The sequence below is a fragment of the Aquila chrysaetos genome, chromosome 13 (genome assembly GCF_900496995.4).
Source record: "Aquila chrysaetos chrysaetos chromosome 13, bAquChr1.4, whole genome shotgun sequence".
NCBI classification, from domain to species: Eukaryota; Metazoa; Chordata; class Aves; order Accipitriformes; family Accipitridae; genus Aquila; species Aquila chrysaetos.
This window is the reverse complement of record NC_044016.1, coordinates 9,268,405-9,292,898: the sequence shown is the minus strand read 5'-3', so window position 1 is coordinate 9,292,898 and position 24,494 is coordinate 9,268,405. Positions and strand designations below refer to the sequence as shown.

Sequence of the window (24,494 nt, the reverse complement as noted above, 5' to 3'; positions counted from 1 at the left end):
AATTAAAGTTTTCATCTCTTCCATTTTACCTGGTTTAACTAATAAATTATGAGTCATCTTTTCAGATTATGGTTTTCAGTCCATCTTCTAAAACACTAATTTTTAATACAGGACAGATATGGTTGGATTGGGTTCTGCTTTAAAAAAAGTGAGACTTCAGTTGAATTTTGTCCCTGAGTTTAGGGAAAGTTTGTTTAATCTAGAAAATCTTCTGCAGAAGAGGAGAGACATGATAATGTTAATGTATGTTAAAATTCGTTAATGAAAAGAAAGGATCCATGCAACCACTGGGAAAAGGGAAGGAAGAAATCAACTTCATGTGAAACACTGACACATACTGCCAAAAGATGTTGTGGAACTCCCTCTACTGCAGGTTTTTAAGAGCAGGTTAGACAAATGCTTATCATGGATGACTTAGATATGCTTCAGGCAATGTTTTAGGTTAAGTCATCTCATGATGTCCCCTCCAGTTCTACATTTTTTCACAGTTGAAACACTATAGAGTGGTGAATTTAACTTCAGAAACAAGGCGATTTATGTGTTTCTGTGTTTTTCAAGTTGAGGATAAGAACCACGTCAGTTTTTGGCATCTGATCGTTAGGTGTTTAAGAGGGTGTAAGCAGGACAAAGATCTGATGGCATCCATTTTACATATTTTTCAATTCCCCCAAATTGTAAGGAGCTATCTTTTGGCCACTCCATGTTCAAATGCTAATTTCTTTGTTGATAGTAATCAGTTTCCTATTTTAAACAGAATGATGTCTCTTCAGAGATTTATTTTTATATATAAAGGTTGTAAAAACCATGGTGCCCAGATAAGATACAAAACGAACACATCACTGCCATGCCTACTGTCCATTGCACTGTTCTGAGTGGTGCCCTATAGGTGAGATGGCAAGATAATTCTTCCCAGAGAACCCACCTGCAACGGCATTTGGAATTGGTGCCCAGTGACAGGATGAGAGGTAGTGGGCACAAACTGAAATACGGGAAATTCCACTCAAGGATAAGAAAGATTTTTTTTTTTTTTTTTTTTTTACTGTGAGGGTGGTCAAATACTGCAATGGGTTGCCCAAAGAGTGCAAGCTGTGCTTGTGGAGTCTCCATCCCTGGAGATACTCAAAACCCAACTGAACAAGGCCCTGCACAACTTGCTGTAATTGACCCTGCTTTGAGCAATGGTTTGGAGCTCCAGAGGTCCTGCCAACCTCAATTGTTCTATGTGTCTATGAAATGGGATGTCTTTTACCTCATCTCTTTATTACCTCTTTCTTCTTTTGCCCTCTGTTCTTAAAAACCACTGACAGTTACATTTTAAGATAAAAAGTATTTCAAATTAGCACAGATTTCCTGTAATAACCAAGCTGAGATAGCTAGCATCATAAAACCCCCTCAGTTTTCCATTCTTGAAATATATTTCTGAAAATAAAAATAAAAAAATGCTTTTACCAATAAAGCCTGGTTCATATGTAGTTCCTCAAATAGACATAACTGACAAGCCCTTGCCAAATCTGAAGTCTGTGGAATAATGCAGGACAAAAAATTGTGCAAGCCCACACTTAATACACACATTCCAAATCAGACCATGAAATCATCCAGTTTCTGGATTCCAGTTCTCATCTAATATTAGTCAGGGCTGTAGCGAAACAGAGTCTTACCAGCAAGCTTACAAATTGTACAGCAATCAGCATAGAAAACCACCGTTTTCCCTCAAATACTTCACTTTGTGCTTGCCATCTCTTTGATTGGAGAGGACTAAATAGGACAGCTTGATTGGAAGCTAACCTGAAAGCCATACAAGTAGCAGAAAAAAAGGCATCTTTTTCTCCTTTAGACCACTATATTCAGTATTGTATATTTTGGGTTGGACTTAAGTATAAACTTCAAGTTCATTCACTATATTCATTGTTATACTGTCTTTACTTATTTAATGGCTGAGTTTGGAATATTTTAAAAAGAAACAAAAATCTTCTCAGCAGCTTAATGCAACTTTTAAGTTAAAGGATCAGTTAATGTTTGCATTGAACTCTTGCTAATAACTGTTGTAATGACTCCTGATTATGAAATGCAATGATACATTTGACATGATAGTTCCTTAAATACAAAAAAATTGCTCACTTTAAAATTTGTCCTCTGATAATGATTGGATTGGTATCTGCTGCCAGCAAACAAGGCAAAGCATATGCACAAAATACCCATGATTACTTGATAATAAATCATTTTAATGATTATATTCAAAATTGTGAAATGTGAGTGGTACTGATGCGGAAAATAACAAAGGCTGAGGCTCATCAGATTGGCTGTCCATATGTGCATCGCTACTAGTATTTCATTTGTTACTCCTCTAGTGCCTCTTCCTTTGATTGTTAAAATACATTAAGTTAAAAAAAATACTGTTGATGGTGTTTATGACTCAAGTTATGTGCCTTTCTATATTCTAAATATAGGTGCTTTGGTATAAAGCTTTGTTTCCTAATATTAATCTCAAGCTAAAATTAAGAACTGCGCTCCTCTAGTTTTCTTAATAACTTAGTTACATTGGTTGTACTGGATTCTGAAAGTCTTGCATGACCTGCAAGAAAGTATGAATTTTAAAACCAGGCAAACGCCAGAACACGAATCAAACTGTACGTCACTGTTTCTTTTTACAATATTTCTCAAAGTCAAGGAATCACGTGTTAAAGCAAAGAGAATTGTAACATTGTATTGTTATATGAAGTTGGCATGCATGATGATCATATTTTCAGCTCACTTCGGAATAAGATGCAGTTGAAAAAAGTGAATATTTTATGTGATGTAGTTTGGTGACACCCTAAATAGTTTAGTTTCAACTCAGTAATCAGTTTTAAATAGTCCCAGTCCAATAGGAATTAGGCAAATGTCTATTTGCTCTATAAAAAAATAAAGTGCTTGTTCCCAACTTAGACCATGTGTTAGTTCCTTCTCTCAGTCTACTCTCAATCAAATTTCTGGTTCTCCTTTGAATTTGTCACTTTGTATTAACTATTTAAAGAAAAAGAAAACACCAGTCAGGATCAGATCACATGTGTAGGTGATCCCCAAACATGTTTTTAAACAGAAAAGGAGAAAGTAGTACAACAGTTTGTACACAAAAGGCTTCAAATATATTTTGGAATCATAGACTTAAACTAGTAGGGAGACCTGTATATTAGCATCAGAGATAAATACAAAGGTTCAGAAATGGAGGTGGTGCGTGTGGGTGAGATGGCAAGATAATTCCTCCCAGAGTCAACCTTGTAGTGTCACCTTGGAATTGGCACACCATGAAAGAATGAGAAGCAATGCAATGGGGACAAGATGAAATGCACAAAATTCCACTTAAGGATAAGACAGGAGTCTTCTGGGCAAGAAGGCCCCAGTTCAGGAAAGAATCTTTTCTTTACTAGGAAAGCACATAAAAACAGACTTGGATAGAAGTACTAAATTATGGCTCTGCTTTTGTGAATAGGGATGAACACATTCTCCCATCACTTGTAATAGCAGAACTAGTACATATTATTCTAATCAGGACTAGAACACAGGGCAAATCCATTTGCAGAGAACCTAGATGGTGACACAGGCTTTGGCTTTTGGCTCAAGGATAAGTTTGTAAGACACTTATATGAGCAATTCTTCATTTGGCTGACTTGTGATTTAGAACAACATTGAGTAAAAGCTGAAATGCATCATTTCCTTTTTATTGTGAGTGACCTTGTTAAGTAGTGGTAGGATAAGGCCTGGATTTCTCATACCTAAGTGAGGTATTCAAGTTAGGACCCTAGCTGCCGTTGACTATCTCTGTAAATAGTAGACAGAGATGCAATTGCAGAACTCTTCAATATTTTGCCAAGCTCAGAGTGAAAGTGGTCCCACTGTCTTTCAGTGTTGATGATGTAAAGAGCATACCAATGTTAGGTCTCCAATTTAGATTCTTCAGTGAAATGGGATGGATTCAGACCTAAGTGCTCACAGCCTTCAAATATGAGAAGAATAAAAACTTAGCAATTTCCATTCTATTTGGTGGCACAGCAACTCTTATGTTCCCTTCCAAAGAAAGAAAAGATGAGCTGCAAAGCAAGATTGTATCAATTTAATTGAGCAGTTTATGAATATACTTAGACCTGGCAACCATTATTCCATTCCAGTATTAGCTATCTACAGTTAGTATCACTCAGAAAATATTTATGGAGACAAAGGGGGAGATAGAGTCCACTATTTATTCTAATTTATACCTTTGGGGTGGAGATTCCCTCAAATATATATTTGTATAAGTGTGTATGTATACAGCTACACATATACATGAAACTTTTGAAATTTAGCAGTCCTGCATTCTTCTTTCATATAAGAAATATCTTTTCTACTGTTTCCATTATTAGTAGATTGGTATGATATTAAAGTGAGCATTTAAAATGCACCTTAATTAAACTGCAGGAATTATGCCTTGCTTAATGTAATGAAGAAAGAGAATTTAAAATGAAGTAGCATCATTGTGTTCATTTGTAAATAACATATTGCAGCCAACTGTTTCTTAATTGCCCAGACTGTTGATAAATAATCCAGTCCTGCTGCTCTCCACAGACAATTTGCTTTGGATCAGACTAGGCAATTCAAATAACACTAATTACAGTGAAACCCTTTTATAGTGAATTCCTGTTTGCCATGGGGGAGAAAATCACTATATCAGGGGAAAGCACTTTTGCCTTTGATTTGTGTCTAAAACATGAGAAACACATAAAAGCTGCATGTTGTGCTAAATAAAGGACATACTCTTGCATTCAAAGTACTTATATTTTACTTTTTATGATACAATTGTGAATTATGTTCATTTTGCATTTGTAATTAGAGGGCGGAACAGATGTGAAAGCTTAGTTTAAAGTGATGTATCCATTAAAATAACCTATGCTGCCAAGTGATTGCTTAGTATAATAGGGGATTCGTTCACTGTGAGAGGAATTTTACTTTATTGGAAGGAAACCAGGACTTCAGGAAATGTTTTCTATATCAGGGGATTCACTGTAACATGGTATCATTGTATTTATGATTTTATGGTGTTAAAATGAATATTAAATGAAACAAAATTCCCAAGGATTACTCGGGAGGCAGCTAAGTACATAACATTTAGTACAGATGGTTGGAAGGCACAATTTTGCTCCATCACTGCATCCGTATCCTTGAACGATTTCGACTGAAGACAGCATTTCTTTGAATTTTTCATTAAACCAGACGTCTTGAAATATGAATTCCTTTTATGTTTCTGTGAGTTTTGGCTAAAAGAACCCCAGTGAATAAATCATACAATACTACGTGTCACCAGCACTTGTGAATATTTCTGCTTTGTTATTCTACTCTCAGTAGAGCACCATTGATTATCAAACTCAGCGGAGAGCATTTTATGATCATATATCTCCATTAGCTCCTAGTTTGACTACCATAGATTTTTCTGGTTAAGCCTGCATTATGTATTAGGAAGCCTATCTCTTCAATACAAAGTTTGATTTTATTCTCTCTAAGCCTAGAACTCTTATTATGTATTATGTATAAAGATTCTTACCTTTTATATGTAAAAATAGGAGCACTGTCTTTGTGTAACTGAAATATATGCCATCTTTTTTTTCCTTGATTCACAGACAGCATATTTTATTATGAAGATGAATTTCTACAATGAAATGGCTGTCAGGGTAAATATTTCTTCACTTGTTAAACAAATGAAAAGTCAATTGTGCTCCGAATTTGCTTTTAATAAAATGAGCAAACCAGAATAATATACACTTGATTGATATGCTGATGGCAACAGCGGGAAATAGTACATAGTTAAAAATTAAAGTTACACTCAGTAGTCTGGGTTGTATTTGAAAACTGTAGCTGAATTTAAGGCATCTGCGTGTGTCTTGCCCCATTTAAATGTTCATTGTACCTTACCATATAAGATACTGATAAAAACCCCAAACATTCTACCTGTGAGTATTCTTACAAAAGTAGAACTATATTTACAATTCTGACAAACTATAGGGCTTTATGTTTGTTGACGTGGCTGTGCTTTTTCTTTTGTTAATACATGACATTTGATGTATTGAATCTCAAAAGAGTTACTCAGAGAGCACAGGACAATTTCATTGCCTAAACGTGGAGGTGGAACTGCACTGATCTCATTGATGATGAGTGAATTTTTCCAGATGAAGAAGAGTATAAACAGTCCTTGAACTGTAATAAATATACAGCAAATGAAGTTTGTTATGGGGAAAACTGCAAAATATATTTAACTAGAAATTAGCATTTTTTTCCTGAACTTTGGAACTGCACTTAAATATGTAAAACAAACATGGGAAGGACATGAGAGAATTCTTGGGGTGAAATCTTTTTATCTTACTTAATTCTTTCATTTTGCAGAATAAACCTGATTTACTTCAGAGGCCTATGTCTTTTTAGGCAAGGCATCTTACCCTTTGAAGTCTGCCAAATGTAGGAATGTGGTGGGGATGGAGGGTAACCTAAGGAAACCCCTGTAAAGTAGGAAGATTCTCAGAATAGATTTTAATTTTGTGGCCTTTCTAGTTCCAGAATAACTCAGACTCAAGTGATGTGTTCCCATCAGGTTTTTGACTTAGTGCTGGTTCTCTCAAAGGCACAAAATAGAATCTTACATTTGGTGCATGTTAGAGAGCTGAAGGTGTTTGACAGCAACCTAATTCCTCAGAAATACACTTTTTGTTGTTGTTTTAGTTTATTCGTTAGTTAGCTAGTTTGAAAGTATTCCACAGTGGATAAATGCTGTATACTCATGCAGCTGAAATCAGTGAGAAAACAAAAGATGCAAGCCAGCTCTTAAAAGTTGGCTGTGTACTTTTAAAAGGCATTTGAAGACCAAATTTCAGAGGTAATTATGTATTCTAGTCAAATGGAGTTTTGCATTTGGTCTTTCATTTTTAAAAGAAATTGAATGTGTTCCCATTCATTTGTAATGGAAATATAATGTTGAATCATTAGGTGATATAAATCTTCAAAGCACCATTTTTTCAGTCATGTCCTTTTCTTTAATGGAAATTTAAATCAGTAGAAAACAATAGAACCGATCTTTATTTAGTTGCAAATGTCAGAATCCGATTCTCCTTTATCTAAATCTTGTGCAGCTGTATCTGCAGAGCAGATTTAAAATGCTACCATTCTGAAACACTGAATGGGGTTTTTTTGCTGTCATCTGTTTTTTTTGAAGAACTAACCAAGGTCCAGGACAATAGAGAATAAGGCCTTTTGAGTTTCTGCACAGAAGATGTGTGGCCAGACTTTAGGTTTCCTAAGACAACAGTGCCTCATATTCACACATTGTGAGCTTGATTAATGATTAATATAATTCAGTGTTCTCAAAATATAACAATAACTGTGTATGTTTTTCTATTTCACCACTTAGTTTTGCCTCTAGTATTATTAAAATATTTATTTCAGTTTATAGTCACTGATTAAAAAGCCACTTCCAGTTTTGGCAATTGAAGTGTCATTGAGGGCCTACACATGCTCATAGTTTCAAAGTCAGTCTACACCTCTGTCTCCCTGGATTGCATTTAGTTGTAACCAGAACTATCGGTTTCACCTTTTAAAATTAAATCAGAGAACTTGTTTTAATCAATTTCAGTTTTGAGTACTAGGTCAGAATATGATTCTCTCCCTTAAAAGATTTAAGGTTGCTATAAATTTTGAGCAACAAAAGTAATCCTATGGAAAAAAAAATTATTTCCATGAGCAGATGGCTTTTGATATATCAAGGTTTTGCCATTTGTTTTAGTGCTTAAAATAAACATTATTTATAAGACCACTTACATTTTGATGTTACTTAATGAGGAATATGCATCATTGATTTGACTAGCTTAAGAGGTCATTTAGAACTTGCCCGTTAACAAGCTGTAATCTGCTGAGCACACAATGACTTTGTTTAAAATTATCTGTTCAGTGCTGATCAATGACAATAATTGTTTGGTACCAATCACTGTTGAAACTTGCTAATTACTTTGAAGGACATACACACTTGTCTCTTTTTTTTCAAGAATTTTTTAAACATTCACCTTGGAATTAAAAAGAAATATACTCATAACACATTATACTTCCTTACAAAACCAAACATGTAGAACTTTCACACTGAGAATATGAAAATCATCAGAAACTTTGTGTAAAACGTTCTTTTCCAAAAAGATTAGTATTCAGTTTTTTGATCTCTGACATACAGTATTAGGGAAACAGAAATCTAGCATAAAATAATTTGAGACATAATGCAGTTTTTCTTACTTATGTTTCATTCAATCGCAATCAGTGAGGTCATTCTGAACAGAAAGTGGTGTAAATAAAAGTAGAATGCAGCATTTAATTGGTACACTGAGCCCATTGGAGATAATTATAGCTTTTTACAATTTGAGTCTTTTGTCTTTCAGTTTGAGTTTTGATCCTTTAACCCAGAAACATCCAGTTCTGTATTTATAACTGTGAGGTGAAGACTATCAGAAAGAGTTTCAAAGGGACAATAATCCTGCATTAATGAGCACACAGCTGTATGGGAGCCAAGTTGCTGTTGTTGAGAAATTTTGAAGCCAAACAGAAAACCAAAGCTAAGATCCTGATTCACATGCAAAGGATTTTTCTTAATCCCAGATCTCTGAAGGCATACTCATTCTTTGCTCTTTCTCTATCCCCTTTTAACCTAATAAGCTTGTGTATGAGAAAGTGGAGTTGCAAAGAATATGAAATTTACTATCACCCAGTGCAAAGAAGCATGTCTAGTGCTTAACCTTTCTTGTTCCCATGTTCAGCTGCTCACATAACTATTATTTATTCATATTATAACAATGTCTAGAAGTCCAAGCCCTTTTTATTTAAAAAAACCCAAACAAACACCACCTCATAGGTAAAAGAAAATACCAACTTTTTAACTTAGTTTTGAGTCTTATTTGAGAAGAAAGGAAAATACATGATGACGTACAAAAGGGAAATAGAAGAGTGTACTAAACTAAACTAAACTACACACTAAAAGTTAACATCTTCTTATTCCTAATAGCTTTAGTGCATAATTTTATTTTATTGGTGACACATCACTCAAAGACTTATTGAAAGCTTTCGTGTGATACTTATTCTCTTGCTAAATCTCACATAAAGAGATAATAACAACTGTACCACAAAGTGCCATCAGTTGAGACTGATTGCTAGTTTTTACTTTAAAGAATAATGTTTTGGCTTTTGTGATTGCAAAATGGTACCAAAGTATGAAAATATGCAACCCTGCCTTAGTTAGTCTTCTTATAGGTGGCTCCAGTGTGTTATTATTTTCTGCTTAGGAAATGGCAGGAGATGGAAAAATTGCAATAACTTTTGTCAGTTATCGCAGTGGTACAGAATTGGACTGCAGTGGAAATGGAAAGAGTAGAGAGAATTTTACCTATTACTGAAAAGCACTCCCAAGACTTGATGTTACAGACTCTGAAGTCACTGAGTGCAAAGGTTGATTGATAGTGTGGGCAACAAGCAGCTTTTTTTTCTTTGCCTTCTTCCTGAATCAAACACAACAAAACATGACATTCTTTTTTCCTTTTTTTACATGCTGCTTTGGAATAAGAGATAGGATAAGAAAAAAACCACCACTACAAACACACGGATCGCACTCCACTTACTAAGTTATCCCCTGGTTCAGGAAAGAGAAGAGTTGGTGTAAAGGAAAAAAAAAACCCAACATTGCCTGTAGATACACTGAAGAGTTTAAGTTCTTGAAAAGTCTGGTAGCCAGAGGCCCACAGGAAAAGGAGAGCTTCTGGCAAATGACAACATTCTTTTCAATGCACTTAATGAAGGGGAGTAGCTTCTCACCTTGGAGTTGCTTCTGGATCATAAGACCTCAATCTTGCTTTTTTAATGTATATTCTGCCTTTCATCTGTAATGTCTCTCAAGATTTCAAAGCTGTAAAGGTCAAAGAGATGTAAGTTGGAGCAAGAGTGAAGGTAATGCAGACTGGAAGATAGAAATTGGGAGATGAATTTAGAAATGTATTGAGAAAAAAAGGAGACAAAATGCAAGGAAGGAAGTAAAAAATATTTTGCAAGAAGATAAATAAGTTTGAGGATGGAATAATGTAAAGAAGGAGGGACTAGACACTGAGAACAGAGGAAAAGGTCATTAATCTATCTTTCAGATGTATTGATCTAGCATACAGTGACCTCTTATGAGAAAGAAAATGAGGAGTGAGAGCAGCCCTCAGCATGACTGAACAGAGCAAGTTACATCTTCCACCTGTACATAGGGATAAATATGGCTAACCAAATGGAAGTACTGATAATTTTTTACCTAATTATTACTTACTTTCCCTTCCCACAAAACAGGTAGCCAGTAAACCTGTAATCACTTCAGAAACATCATGATTAGAATTTTTAAATATCAGAGAAGGTTTAAACTGTGTTGTTGAAATAAATTCTTGGGGAAAGTTGGGCTAGACTAAGCCTTTTTTTTTCTTTTTTTTTTCTTTTTTTTTTTCCTCTTTTTTTTTTCAGCTGATGCTTTTTAAAATACACCAAAATATGAATCTGTTCTGGTGGAAGATGCTACCTAATTTCTATTCTTAATACAACTTTAGGACTAGCTACATATAAAGAGGTTTCCTTTTCCAGTTTAATTTTTACCTGTTATGCAGGAGGAATAGTATTTTGTGAGAAGATTATAATCAATGTGCAACAAATAGATATGCATCTTCTTACAATGGAGATGAAAGAACTGCAATTTGTAAACGATGATTCCAGAAAGCCTGATTCAGTGAGTTACTGGGAAGGCTCCTATTCAGATTAGATTATATCCAGAGCACAGAGGTGAGAGTGTAGCAGAAGATATTGGTGAGGTGGTGACTCAGTAGGGAATGCATGTTGTACCTGAGAAAAGACACCACTTCCATTGTCTGCTTTTTTACCATTCTTAGATAGAGCAATGCCACTGGCAGTAGCAGGCTCTTCTTTTCATTGTCACACCCCAATATAAACAGTGGTTTAAAACTTGATTTTTTTTTTTAATGTTGGCATTTAATAGTGAATTCATATCACCATTTAACTACAATATGTTACATCCTACCCTCATTTTCTTCATTGGAACATATTGGTGCTTCTACTTGATATCACTTTTAAGGAAACCATATTATTTGGGAAATACAACAGATATTTGATATGCATACAAACTTTTTATTTGAAATATACTAAGCAAATATTTATTTCCTCTAGATTCAGAAAAGATGGCGAGGCTATTATGTTCGGAAATATATCCATAATTATTATGCACTGAAGAAATACCTGGAAGCCATTTCTGTGAATAACGAGATTGTCAGGTAAAGATAAATACTCCATGTGGTAAAGCATTCATTTCCTCTTCTTTTATCTGTAAAAAGTTTATGACACTAATTAAACTATTTCTTTGAGTATAAGTTCCCCTCTATTATCAAATATATATATATATGTCATCATTCTCTTTATCCTAAGTCTGTGCATGTTGCGCCACATTCTGTTCTCATTTATGCTGTTATGAATTCAGAATAATTTCTTTGAATTCATTAGACATACTCTGGGTTTATACCAGTTTAATAAAACTGAATTTGGCTCTTCACCTATGCTCAGAACTCATAGATTATTATGATTTAAATACAGTTTGTTGAACTAGATTTTTTTTTCGCCAGTATACACAAGCTAAAAAAAATATTCATAATTTGTTTTGAAAATTGATTATTGACAATGAATGAAAGTACAGATTTGGATCTAAGTTAGATGCATGAGCCATACATTGAATATTAATTGTGAAAGATACTGGTGTGGATATAGTGAAGCAGATTCTTCTCATAGTTACAGAAGAGATTCATTCTCCTATTTGATGTCTGGCTAGAACTGTTGTTGCTGTATGTTCCTACTCTATTTCTCCTATCCATCCCTTGTCTTTTCCTGTACTTAAGTTAAAAGCTCTCTAAAGTAGAGCCAGTTATTTCCCTCTAGCACATCTGATGTCCTGATCCATGACTAATTCTTCAGATAACAGTGGAAACAAACAGACAAAATACTGGGTGATCATGATCATTACTTTCTCATTGTAAGTGAAAGGTGTTGGACGAAATCCATCCCGGTTTTGCTGTTCAGAGAGCCTGAGACAAATCTTTGCTTTCTGAAGTGTAGAAATATAAGGGAGTCTTGTGAAAAAGTATTTCTTGAATTCTCGTCTAGATCACATGGCAAAGACAATTCAGCCAGAAGACTGTTACAGAAAACAGCATATGCAAGTTACATATGAAAAAAAGAATTATCCAACTTCTTTGGATGCTGCTTATGAATTCATATAATTTTTCCACAGTTATAGCTGATGCTACATCCTCTTTGTCATAGCATTATAACTCGTGCATTACATTGTTGCATATAATGGAGGATGCTGACAACCGTCTACCTCTAATCTCTCATTACTATTCATTTAAATGTATTTTATGCAGAAAGCTAGATCATAGCTGAGCAAAACCAGACTTAAAAAATCTGTCATCTTTTCAACTATACCTTCTTGTTCTAAAGTCCTTGAAATATATTCTTTTCTGGAAAAGGTAGAATCCTAGGAAGACTAGACCAAATCTTGGAAAGTAAATGAAGCCATAACTTTTCTGGTTCAAAATGAATATAACTGGATGAACTGCAGAAACACAACCTGCTTCTCTGTTCATAATAGTTCTATCACTCTTCTCCATTCCCTGCCTAAACCTGGAACAAGGCTTATAACTTGTCAGTTATGTTGACCTTTGATGTGTGTGAACAAAACAAGATAGCAAGTGGTATTCCTGCTGTACTGAACACAGATTGATTGGAGCTTTGTATTTTATTTCCCCACACCCACCATAGAAGTCTACTGGGTACATCTAACTTTGGAGGACTACAAAAATATTTGTTTTTCAGTACTTTGACATGTTCATCAAATTCCCTAGTATTTGTTCCAGGCCGTTAAAAACCATAAAGCTTATGCATTGGGTAGGTATTTTAATCAAGAAATACTCTTGTGCTGTTTTTTTTTTAACACGTAAGGTGAGCAGTATGACTTCAGGTACATCAAAATGTGTTAAAGTTGTTCTGTGTGAGCTCTTACCTGGCAACTGGTATATTGATTTTCTGCTAATTTGAATTCTGTCTTCCAGAGTTCACAGAAATATATGTCTTTCAGGTTAAAAAAATCCATCTTTTGGATTAAGAAAAGGTTAAAAATGAATTTTTGAGCTAGTTTGGTCAAATGGATTGTATCATTTCAGTTCTTAAAATGCATCAGTGCTCATGTGCAATCTAGAATCGCTGCAGTAATCTCTTTACTGGGGTACATTTGAAAACTAATATGTATATTATCTTCAACATTCTTCTTATGAAATCTAACAGATGTTTAGTGAAGATCAGGTGTAGGCCCTCAGCCAAACAGATTTTTCCTGTCATTGGGATAAGTTGCTGCCAACTACTTTGGCCCCAAGGTGGCCCACTGTGTTTCTTACGAGGAATACTGAACAAGGTGGAGGAGAGATTCTCTGCATATTTTCATCAGTCATCACATCAAATGTGGAAGAGTATACCCTCATTATTCATAAACTCTTTTGCATATATAAAATTATTGCAATTGTTCATTGTAAAACACACCAGGAATTGTCTGAAATTGAAAGAGTGCATTTATGAAATGGCTGGGTTTTATTCAAGCATCAGCATTATGGAAATTTACATGTTGGCGGTCAGAGCCACTAATATACTTGTGCACTCAGATTAAGCTGGCTTTGAGTATTTCACATCTCTAGAACACCACAAAACAACACAACATGATACATGAAGTAATACATTTTTTCTTATTTGTCTTATAGCTGTATTCTTCAGAATATATGCATTATTACAGTGTCAGTGCTAGTAAAGAACCAAGTTTCTCCACAAATAACAATAGAACTACAGTAAAACAGAGATTGATTTTAAGAACTCCAGAGTGGTATAATGCCTCCCCCTGCCCCCCCCCCCCCCCCCCCCCCCCCCAAAACCACCCGCAACAACAAAACCCCAACAGAATACACACTAGAAGTTTATAATTTCAAAAGTTTTTTTAAACTGTATTCTTTCTGGAATTATGACGTAATTCTAAACTGAACTACAATGTATCGTTCTCAGTCTTATCTTCTGGAATAATGCTGACAGAATGTTTTTATTAACAAGTACCTGAAATCACATTGCAAGTCTTTCTGAGATGATATGTATTTACCTCTTGGTTTCCAGAACCAGGAGTTGTGCTTAATTTTCTCCTCTTTCATTAAGGAGGAGCCTGTATCAAATTAACACTCACTTGTTTCTAAGAGAAACTTCAGAGGAAGTTGCCATGAAACTTTGGACATTCTGTTAGTTACTTGTAAGACTATCTTATAAGAGTTATTGAACAAAGTTTGTTTCCTTCTCTCTCCTCCTTCACCCTATTTTTTTTAAGTACAAGACACTATTCTTACTAAAGGGTTTTCTCAACCAGTAGCCACGTCTTTACCATTCAGCTTTAATACAAACCGTCCTTATTTAATAGCTGCCCTCATTTAGTAGCCAGACCTTTATCATTTGTCTTTACTGTGAAAACCCCAGGAGAAAGTAAACTTAATAGAAGCTGCCCCAGTTTAAAGCCATAGAGGGATGTAATTAAGTTTAACAGAAATTGATTTAACAGAAATTGACCTAAAATATAATTAAATAATAATAGTCATATTATGTGTGAGTTTCCACTCACTTAACAGACTGCTTATCCTAACTTAAGGCACTGTTTTTGTATGAACTGAAGAGAACTGTCGGCTTTAGCTTCTAGACTGGCTGAGAAGCGTGTGGGGTTTCCTCCAGCATTCCCATTACTTCCCACTGCTACCGAACCAATAGGTGTGATGACTGCTGGTGTCCTCAGTAGTTTCCCTAGTAGTTAAGTTGAGAAGTGATTTGAAGAGTCCCTTGACAGATGGCAAAAGAATGAATTTGAACTCTGAACTCTGTCTACATAAGGACATACTCAGATTTTTCTTGACATTTGTACGGTTTAGCCTCAATGTAATGGTGAAATGAGTTTATTAGTCCTGATTTCTGTTTTTCCTACAAGATTTAGGAAGTTCTAAACCAACAAAGTAGAAAATCTGTTCTTAAATATTTATTTTACAAAATTTTGCTATTTAGATTTTAGTAATAATCTTCATCTATAACATCCATTTGTATTTAAATAAATACCAATGCATACTGTATTCTATCTGAATATGGATTAGTTGGGTGGTTGCATGTATAAATGCATGCATTAAAATAAATTCCACTACTTCTCAGTGATGTTGGTGTATTTAATTTTAAGGGAAAATACCTTGTTTTGAAACATTCTTAAAGCTGCATTTAACATCTCTAAGAGCTGGCAAAATGGTTACAAGGGGAAATATGCCAAAAGCAATTAGCATAAGCTATAACTCCATATGATGCATTAGAATTTTGTTTTATGTGAAACAGTTTCCAATCCATGATAAGCAAATGGACATTACTTCACATAAATTAGCATGCTGGTGCCATTATATCAGAAGAATTTATGGATGATGTCAGTTGCCCAACTGTGTGATTAACTTGTAGTTCTTTGACTAAGGTTATCTACACACTGGCCTTTAAACTACAGTAAAGCAACTTTACTATATGTCAGGTGTGCAACTAGAGATAAGATTTTGGGATGTAGTGCTCCATTTACTGATGAATGGCACCATTTAAATTTTTCCCTAGGCACAGAACTCAGTAAGATAGCAGTATCAGAAAACTAACAAAGCAGTGGCAAAGTACTGGCATTGGGGTTGTTATATAATCAAGGCAGGTAGTATAGCTTTCTTGGCTATTGAATAAACACTGACTTAAATGTGGCAAACTAAGACCTGAGTCTAGCTTTAGCAAGCACTATACTGTATGTAAACACTGTTATGATTATAAATCGTGAATTTCACACACTTGGAGGATTGACACCAAATTCTTCTTTCCATTGTTGTTGGCTTTAGTAGTGAAAAAGCCTTGAGAGTGACTCTAAAGAGTGTGACTTTCATCCAAGTTTGACTAGCTGTTCTATCAGCAGATTTAGTGTCACAGTTATCATTAAAGCTTTTTGGTCTTCAAGAAATGTCAGGGAAGTAGATAAAGCAAAGTGATAAAAATCACTTCCTTGGCAATATGTTTATTCACAAATCCTTTGTGCAGTCTGACTTCTTTTATAATCTTAATGAACAATGAAATACAGTACTGTTACATGTTGCTGGTGATCTAATCCAATGTTTAGCTTTTCTGCAAATATGCCTGAGCATGTAGTACTGAAAAAAGTAAGAGTATCTTACTTATTCTTGATTACTAGAGCATTACTGAGGTCTATTTACTTTTAACATCACAAGTACTTTGCTTCTTAAAACTTTTGAGGTATTGCTATTTTGCATGAAGTGGGCTTGACATAAATCATCTGTTGTCACCGTAATATGAGAACTTGCTCAGCCTCCATCTGTCTGTTCCTTTCTGATAAAGATAAGTCCAGGTGCTGGCCATTTTCTCAAGTGTCAAAGTGTTTTGAAGAATGTATATATTGTCTTATAATTCAATTAAAATGTTCCTCCTCATTGACTGCAGAAGCAATTGATTCTGTAGTCTATTTTCAATTAGTGCCAAAGCCTTTCAGACAGCTCCTTGGAATTCTTGCAACAATAAAAACCTCATTTTTGTAATGTTGTCTTTCACTTGATGTTTAATTAACTAATTTATCTTCAACCCATCTTCTTTTCCTTGTCTTCAAAGATATCTAGACAAAATACATTATGCTTTTAACTTATTTACCTGTAATTAGAATTTTCTGAATGTTAACTTATCCTGTCAGCTTTCTTTGGGAGCCATAGAAATAGAGACAAGTGCCAAATATGATTTCTTTTATTTAAATATTACTTTTGAGTGGTAGAGCACAAAATTTGAGTCATCTATGCCTTTTCCAGAGGATTTTAGGTATAACTGCTAGATCTTGTAGGAAACTTAGAACTGTAATCCACTGAGGATCCCAGAGTACTTCCATAGCTACAAACCTGATGCTAGGATGAGTAGGATATAAAAAATGAGTTATTTGATTCTTCTCTGTGATTTGACCTAGTTTCCATTGAACAATATTAAGATGCTCATATTAACTTAAGTGGGAGTTAGACCAGAGAAAAGCTTTAAAGTGATCATCTTAAAGAGACTCACATCTGGTTAAAATATTCTCTACAGTCATGTGTTTTGTGATGGTTGCTCCTAAAATATGTTGTCCATAAATCCAGCTTTCTTCAGAGATTCTGACCATAAAAACCCTCTTTGACAAGTCAGTCCATTTTTAGGTCTTCTCTGCGTACCTTTATACGTATTAACACAGTTTCATTTACATATATGCTTGTATGCTTATATACCTATAGGCTTTTAATAATGCATTTTGTAAAACAAGACATTTTAGATGGACTTTTGTCTTTTTGGTTTGCTCATGAAATTGAAATGAACTGGCTAAAGCTACAGAGCACGCAATACCCTGTTTTAACTCTGTAGGAATGCATTTCCTGAATGCAGTGAGATTAAGGTAGGAACCATTACGATTACACAGTAAGCTGAATTTCCAATGCAGATTCACCTAGACATACCTCATGTGCCTTATTCTATTCATGTCTCTCTTGAGCAAGTGGTGAAAGCAGTCTTACCATGTTTTTAGCTATTTCAGTGTGATATAGATCAAGTTTTGCAGATAAACTTGAATATTGTAACATAAGTAACTGGTTAGATTGTAGTCTTTAAAAATATGAAGGCTGTATTTTCTCATGTATTTTTGTATAGCACTAAACACACCATTAGGAGTAACAGGTTAAACATTAAGCTTTATTTCACTTGTATCCAAAGGAAAATTTTTAATCTGAGTATGCAGAAATTTGAGAACCTTGCATTCACTCATTGGACCAAACAGTCTGTGGTGTAGCTGATTACTTTTGGTGAAGGTAGAATAAAACAGGTGTGACAACATAGTATTGTAGAATAACAATAGTTTTATACCTGTGAGCTTTGAAGGTACTGTAGTGTCTACATAGTTTTTTTTATTTTGAAATAGGTCTGTTAGAATTACTGACAGCTCATAAAACATTTTCTGCAGACAAAGACTGACTAATCTTAGCATTTCATATTGTCTTATATAGACAGACTTCAGTGTCTTATATTTTGTCTGAAGTAGGATCTTCACTGTAAAATAAGTAGAAAAGGGGAAGAGGTACAGTTTCATTAAGCTCTAACATATCATTGACTGTCAGGTAGGTCTTGTTATGCTGTCCATCCTCATTTAACTATCCCACAAGATCTCTTAATGAAGTTAAGCCCCAAGTTCACTCCAGTAATTCTGTGGCAAGAGTTTGTGCAATGTAACAATTCATCACTTGTCAGGAAGGCACTTTTAGTTTATACATTTAATAAGGGCATCCTCTAGCTTGGTTAATTAGAAGTGAACAGTTTGCATATTTACTAAATGCGGAGTGTCATTGCCACCACGGCCTATTGCCTACATGAATTATTTCTCTATCTGCAATAAACAGCTGGGTAATTATTACTGCCATAATCAGATAAATTCCCTCTGTAAGGCTTTTCTTACATGGCAATTCTTTGAAGTCATCCAAAGCTGAACAAAATTTATGAACTCCAGCAGCTAGGCCACTTTTTCATAGTGTAGTGTCCCTGTTCCCTATTTCAAGGACATGTAGAGTATCATAAATATTGTGTAAATTAGGAGGATAAATATGATTACCTAAAGATTACATATTAATAAACTTGATTTTCAAAATATAATTTTCAGGTTGTAACTGATTAAATTATAGCAGTTCTGGTTTTATCTAATTGTAGAGACATGACAGGCCATCTATATACAGGCTATACTAGGTTATCAGGGAAGAGCTCTACCACTTGAAGACTAAAGGCTCATGAAAAAGTATATAAATATTTTTCATGTGCCTTTTGGAGAGCTAGTCATTTCAGCTGTTTAGGTCATTAGCAGTATGACAAATTTTATGTGCCATTTACTCAACTCACTTAAAGCAATTTTTTTGTCATTAAAACAATGTGATGTTTCTTTTTTGGTGTGCAATTTTCAGTTTAATAATGAAGCATAAAATTTGAATGCATAAATTTATGTGTTGCATTAGAAAATTAGATATTTCTTTTGTTTCTAGAAACAATTTGTGTACAAATGATTATGTAACTAAGCTTGCTCTATGCTATCCAAATATTCCAGCTCACATATGAGTGTATCTACAGATACATCAGTGACTACTTAATTTACACAGTGCTGGAATGTAGCTTATTTTTGAGTTGTCCAAAGAAACAAAAGAAAATCAAAAGATGTGTCAATTTTTTTTTTAATTAACTCACAACAGTCCATTTGATTTAACAATACAGGTTTTTTTATCATAATGTAAGATGCTGTGTCCGAGTGCAACCAGAAAATTGCCATTAGCTGCTCTCACATACTTCATAATTCCTTATTAAATAAGTAACATACCTCACAATTTATCAAAATGCTCAGAGATAACAGGAATATTAAGGAAGACCAAACTAAGTAAGGTGTTCTTTGGCACTGCCTTACCCAATGGAAGGCTTTTGAGTCTAGACTGCTTTTCTCATTTCCCATTTATGTGGGAGAAATAGAGACTATAGTGGTGATGACCTTTAAAAAGTGCCACATTACAGTTGTGTTTTGTTATTAGAAGTGTGGTATCTATGCATCGCATTTTTGTAAGTTCATGATCTGATTTTTGACGGAGGATGTGAAGGCTTACTGATCTTTCTTCAATATTTCAGATTTTTTTTACGGTGGAAAATTTTGGTCCTTCCCTTTATATTGGTATATCCTATAATATCACATGAAGTATCATAGAATTGCATGAGATGCAAAGCAGTATACAGTCTCTCATAATCACTTTTTTTTTTGTTTTAAAAGAAAAATGTTCAAAATTAAAAAAAGGGTTTTTTTAAAAAAAAAATTAATAGTCTTAGTTAGTTTTTTTTTATTTTCTAGATCATTATAAATAGACCCTTCTGTTATCTAAGAAGAGTTAGTTCTCTTAAGTATTCACTCAGAGAAGAAAACAGAAAAACTAATTATCTTCTATTTTTACAGTCTAGAACAGTAATGAGGAATAACAAAAAAAGTATTGGGTTTTTTTTTTTCTAGTGATGCTTAAAATAATGTTATTCTGAATCAGATGATCTAGTCTGACTTCAGATCTATCATCAATATCATATGTATCAATAACAAATTTATAACAATATCTATAAAAAAGCCTACTAAACTTTGGCTGAACAAGCTGGTCTTGATTTAAGAACATCAAAAGACAGAAAATACCCTTTTTATTCTACTCCAGGAGTTAATTACGTTTGGTGTTCGAAGTATGTCCATATTTCCCCATTAAAATAGTTTCATTTTATCTTTGAACCATTGCTTCTTTTTATATCCTCCTCTACTAGACTGAAAACTCTTTTAATATTCAGAATCCATGCATTAATCTAGCCACCTTTTAGTATTCTTTGTGCTAAACATAAACAATGGAGGTCATTGTAAGATATTGTCTCTCTGCTTAAAATAATTTTTGTGACCATTTTGGACAGACTTTCAAACATCCTTTAAAATACTGTCAGCACCAGAACTCAGCACAGTTATGATGCATAAGAAAAAAAAAAAATTCCTTCTGATCTATTGTCAGCTTATGCATTGATTTATATACAATTTCATCACAGTATCATTAAAGAGCTTCTTCATCTCTATGAATCTTGCTCAGAATACCCCCTTTAAAAGACATAGTCCCTCATACTGTGAGCATGATTTTTTTAAGCTGTGTGAAACTTTTACTTATTATTATCTCCCTTTCAAATTCTTCAGACTCTTCACCTTGTAGGCATAATTACATGAATCCACTAAGCTGTTTATCCTTGACAGTGAAGCTAAATCCTAATGTTTTACCTTGAACTTTATAGTTTCTACTGCCTTCAAACCAAATCAATACGACAAAGTATTTCAAGAAAGCAACATTTTCCACCTCTTTTCTCCAAGTAGGCTATTCTTTTCTTGTCCAATTAACTAGCTGATTACAAAATGTTTACAGCCTCATCTAACAAACTAATTTCATCTTTCAGCTTGCATGACACCGAAAATGATGCAGCACTCATTAGCCTACTTGTACTTGGTGGTGGGAGGCCTCACCACCATCTAGCATTGTGCTTGGCTATTCAAGAAAGGATCTAGTACTCAGATCAGAAATTTATGTGCTTAGGTATAGACAACAGAATCTAAATGATGGATGTACCCTTCAGGCATGAATTTGATCTATAATAAATAACATTTATTGAACTTTATCAAACTATTGTAAATCTATAATTAGATGTAGTCTGGTTTATATGGTAGTACCCAAATTTCAGAGAATAAACTTTAATTTTGAGTGTAATTTCTTGGATGCCATACTAAAAAATGCCTGATTTTTTAGGGTGTTGATTACTTGAAAGTTTTCAAGACAGTAAGAGATAAGATTTCCTAGCATTTCTGAAAATTGGGATCTAGTTGGTAATTTCAGTTTGGCAATTAGCCACTGCTGTGAAATCACATACTTACAAGTAGCATTGCAGTATTTAAAAATGCATCAGATCTCTCCCAAAATAATTGCATTTGCTATATAAAAAATAAACTCATTTGCTGTGTCTTTCATAATGTTTTATGCTTCATTAAAAATTACATCATAGGTGCTCAAGTGGCAACACTGTTCCATGAATATGGAATTTGAGAATACCATCAGGTACCGTGAAAATCACTATGAAGTTGTGAGATTTGGCATTACTGCTTTGCTATACGTAATGGATCAATACATAAAAAGCTCTCCCTGCCTTGCCATTGTAAAACCTGTTTAATGTGAACAAAGTATACCATTTTATTTGCAAACATATGCAGACTTTTATATTAAAGTAAGTGAAAAATGTGAGTTAGGGAGTAGACCTCAAGTCAAGTTGTTTCATAATACCCTGAGAAGGAAAATCAACTTAGCTGATGACCTTTAAGAAGTTATAACGTCATGTTTTCTTTCTAAATCACATAATGTTGAATATTGTAAATGTTGCCAAGTAACATATATTAAAGTAAAAGGAATACAGATATGTCTACATTGTCCTGCACTGCAGCAGAGAGATAACAGTTAGCTTAAATGAGTTCATTCTAGTACTGGGAACAGCTTAACTGTAGCAAAACATAGCAGTGTGCTTTCCTCTAGTTATTACTGTGCAGATGGTAGCATATATAGTCTTCTGGGAATTGCAGTGCCAGAAGATAACAGATACTTTCACATGACATTCACTAGAAAACTTTCAATGGTATTTGGCTGTGGTTAGACATCCTCTTTTATATGTTGCTGAAAAAATTAAGAACATGACTGCTCTTAGCAGCTTAGCACTGACACTGTGCTAGAAATGACCACTGCTGCTAAACTGCTATCCAAATAATTACTAATTTAACTGTTGAAGTTAATAAATCAGGCTGTTCTTCCATGAAGGGATCAATAGCAAACAGTCATGGAATGAAAACATTTTTCCTGTTATGGTTAGCTTTATTAGTATAGACCTGAGTGTAAATAAGGTTGAACCAGCATACTTGGATCCAGTTCCTCAGCTAACAAAAGCTTCAGTGTTGTAGTTACTCTTATGTCACATCCATAATGGGCGGGGTTTACAGTTTAATTAAATCAAAATAGTTAAGCTAACAAAACATCATCTTTTAAATCAGACCTTTTACAAAAATTATTTTTAACTTCAAAGCATTTTGTGCTGCCAATGAGTATGAAGTAAATTCAGCTTGGGGATTTATACACACAAGGGAAAAACATTTGGACCAATAAGTTTGCATGTTTCCAGAAAATGGAATAATTCAAAAAGATTATAAATTACCAAAAAAGTAGGTTTTAAATAGGTGTGAGGAAAAATTCTGTATGAGTTGTTACTGAAACCTTAATTAGAAGATTCTGTATAATGGATTAGGGAAAATACTCCCTTTTTAGATACAAACTGGCTCTGCAATCAGTTTTTTGAAAAGCTGTTGGACTCTCTTGAGTAACTGTGCTGCAGTGGAAATTGGAAGGGTAAGAAGGATACATCAGTCTGTTCTTCCCTATCGTCTGGTACATGCTGTGTCCTGATCTCCTGATCTGCACAAGGTATTCATTCACTGTATGCCCTTCACCACTATGTTCATCACATTTCCTACGTAGTATATTGATCACATTGTGGACCTTGACAGTTGAACTGGTATGTCACTTAATTCCATTGGCAGTGTACACTATGTGATTAAGGAAAGGTGGGCAGAATATGTTCTACTATGCACTAATTACAATGGGATTTTAAGGTGTAATGAACTTCATTCTGCAAAATTAATAATAATAGAAAATATAGGGTGTTTTTGCATGCCTACACATTAGCTTTATTTTATTTTTTTTCATTCTAAGGAGTCATGTTAGTTTCTGTTCACTGCACTGCAATGACAGAGCAGTACCATTTCTCCAGATTTTGAAGAGAGTGTCATGATTAAGTTGTCAAATGAATTGATGTAAACATTCACATTTAAAATTAGTAAGAATTTTGGACACCCATTTGTGGTAGGTCTCCTAGGCAGTAAGATACTTTGTACCACTAATAACTGACTGCCTCTTGGAGCATCTGTTTCACTGCAACTTGAGATAAAATATTTTGGTCAAGGGATTCTGCCAGGATACACACAGGAGTATACATCATGGTAGAGAGGAGTAAGTGGGTTACAGAGCTGCTCTATTCTGCTCAGTAAATCTGAACATGTTAATTCAAAAAATCAGAAAAAGGTTGAGGATGATCAAGCTGTCTGATGGTACATAGCTCTAACATAAGTATGTATTATGTGTGTTCTGTTAAAACTTTGCCTTTAAAGTACACAGCTCTCTCAACTACTTTTACGTCCTAAGCTAGTCTATATGTATATTTCATTTTTTCGCAAATATAATAGATTAAGTCAAATGATATTTTCATGGCAGGTCACATTCCATTCTCACCTACACCAGTGTAATGTGAAGTCAAGTGGCATGCAGTGGTGTACCAGAAGTATTGTCCCACTAATTTCATTTTCACTTCCAAATTCTGTATTTGAGCAGGGAGGATGACATATAGTCAGGAAGGTAAAATCAATTTAGATTATCTTCTTTTATGCTAAGGTTGCCTCCTGCCTATGTTGCAGGAGTTTTATGGTTTGGGGTCTGAACTGTTTAAAATCACAATAACTTTATACTCTTTCTGGGTACTCTAGGCAACTATACTTATTACTGATTTTCTCAGATGCCTGTTACTTTAGTTAATATTATAATTTTATGGTTTTCTGGTCAAAGGACCACTGAATGCCAGTGAAAATGCCAACAGAATACAATAGTTTGATGAAGTTA

General features: G+C 34.4%; 1 protein-coding gene across 4 annotated transcripts in view; it reads left to right on the top strand.

Annotated features, from left to right (window-relative positions):
* The window catches only part of SPATA17 (spermatogenesis associated 17), a 92,446-nt gene that overhangs the window by 8,859 nt on the left and 59,093 nt on the right, over window positions 1-24,494 (top strand). For all 4 annotated transcript variants that reach the window (XM_030035457.2, XM_030035455.2, XM_030035458.2 and 1 more), the window contains 2 exons: window positions 5,628-5,678; window positions 11,233-11,336. In XM_030035457.2, coding sequence (XP_029891317.1) covers window positions 5,628-5,678; window positions 11,233-11,336 — 155 coding nt within the window. The remainder of the gene's footprint in view (window positions 1-5,627; window positions 5,679-11,232; window positions 11,337-24,494) is intronic.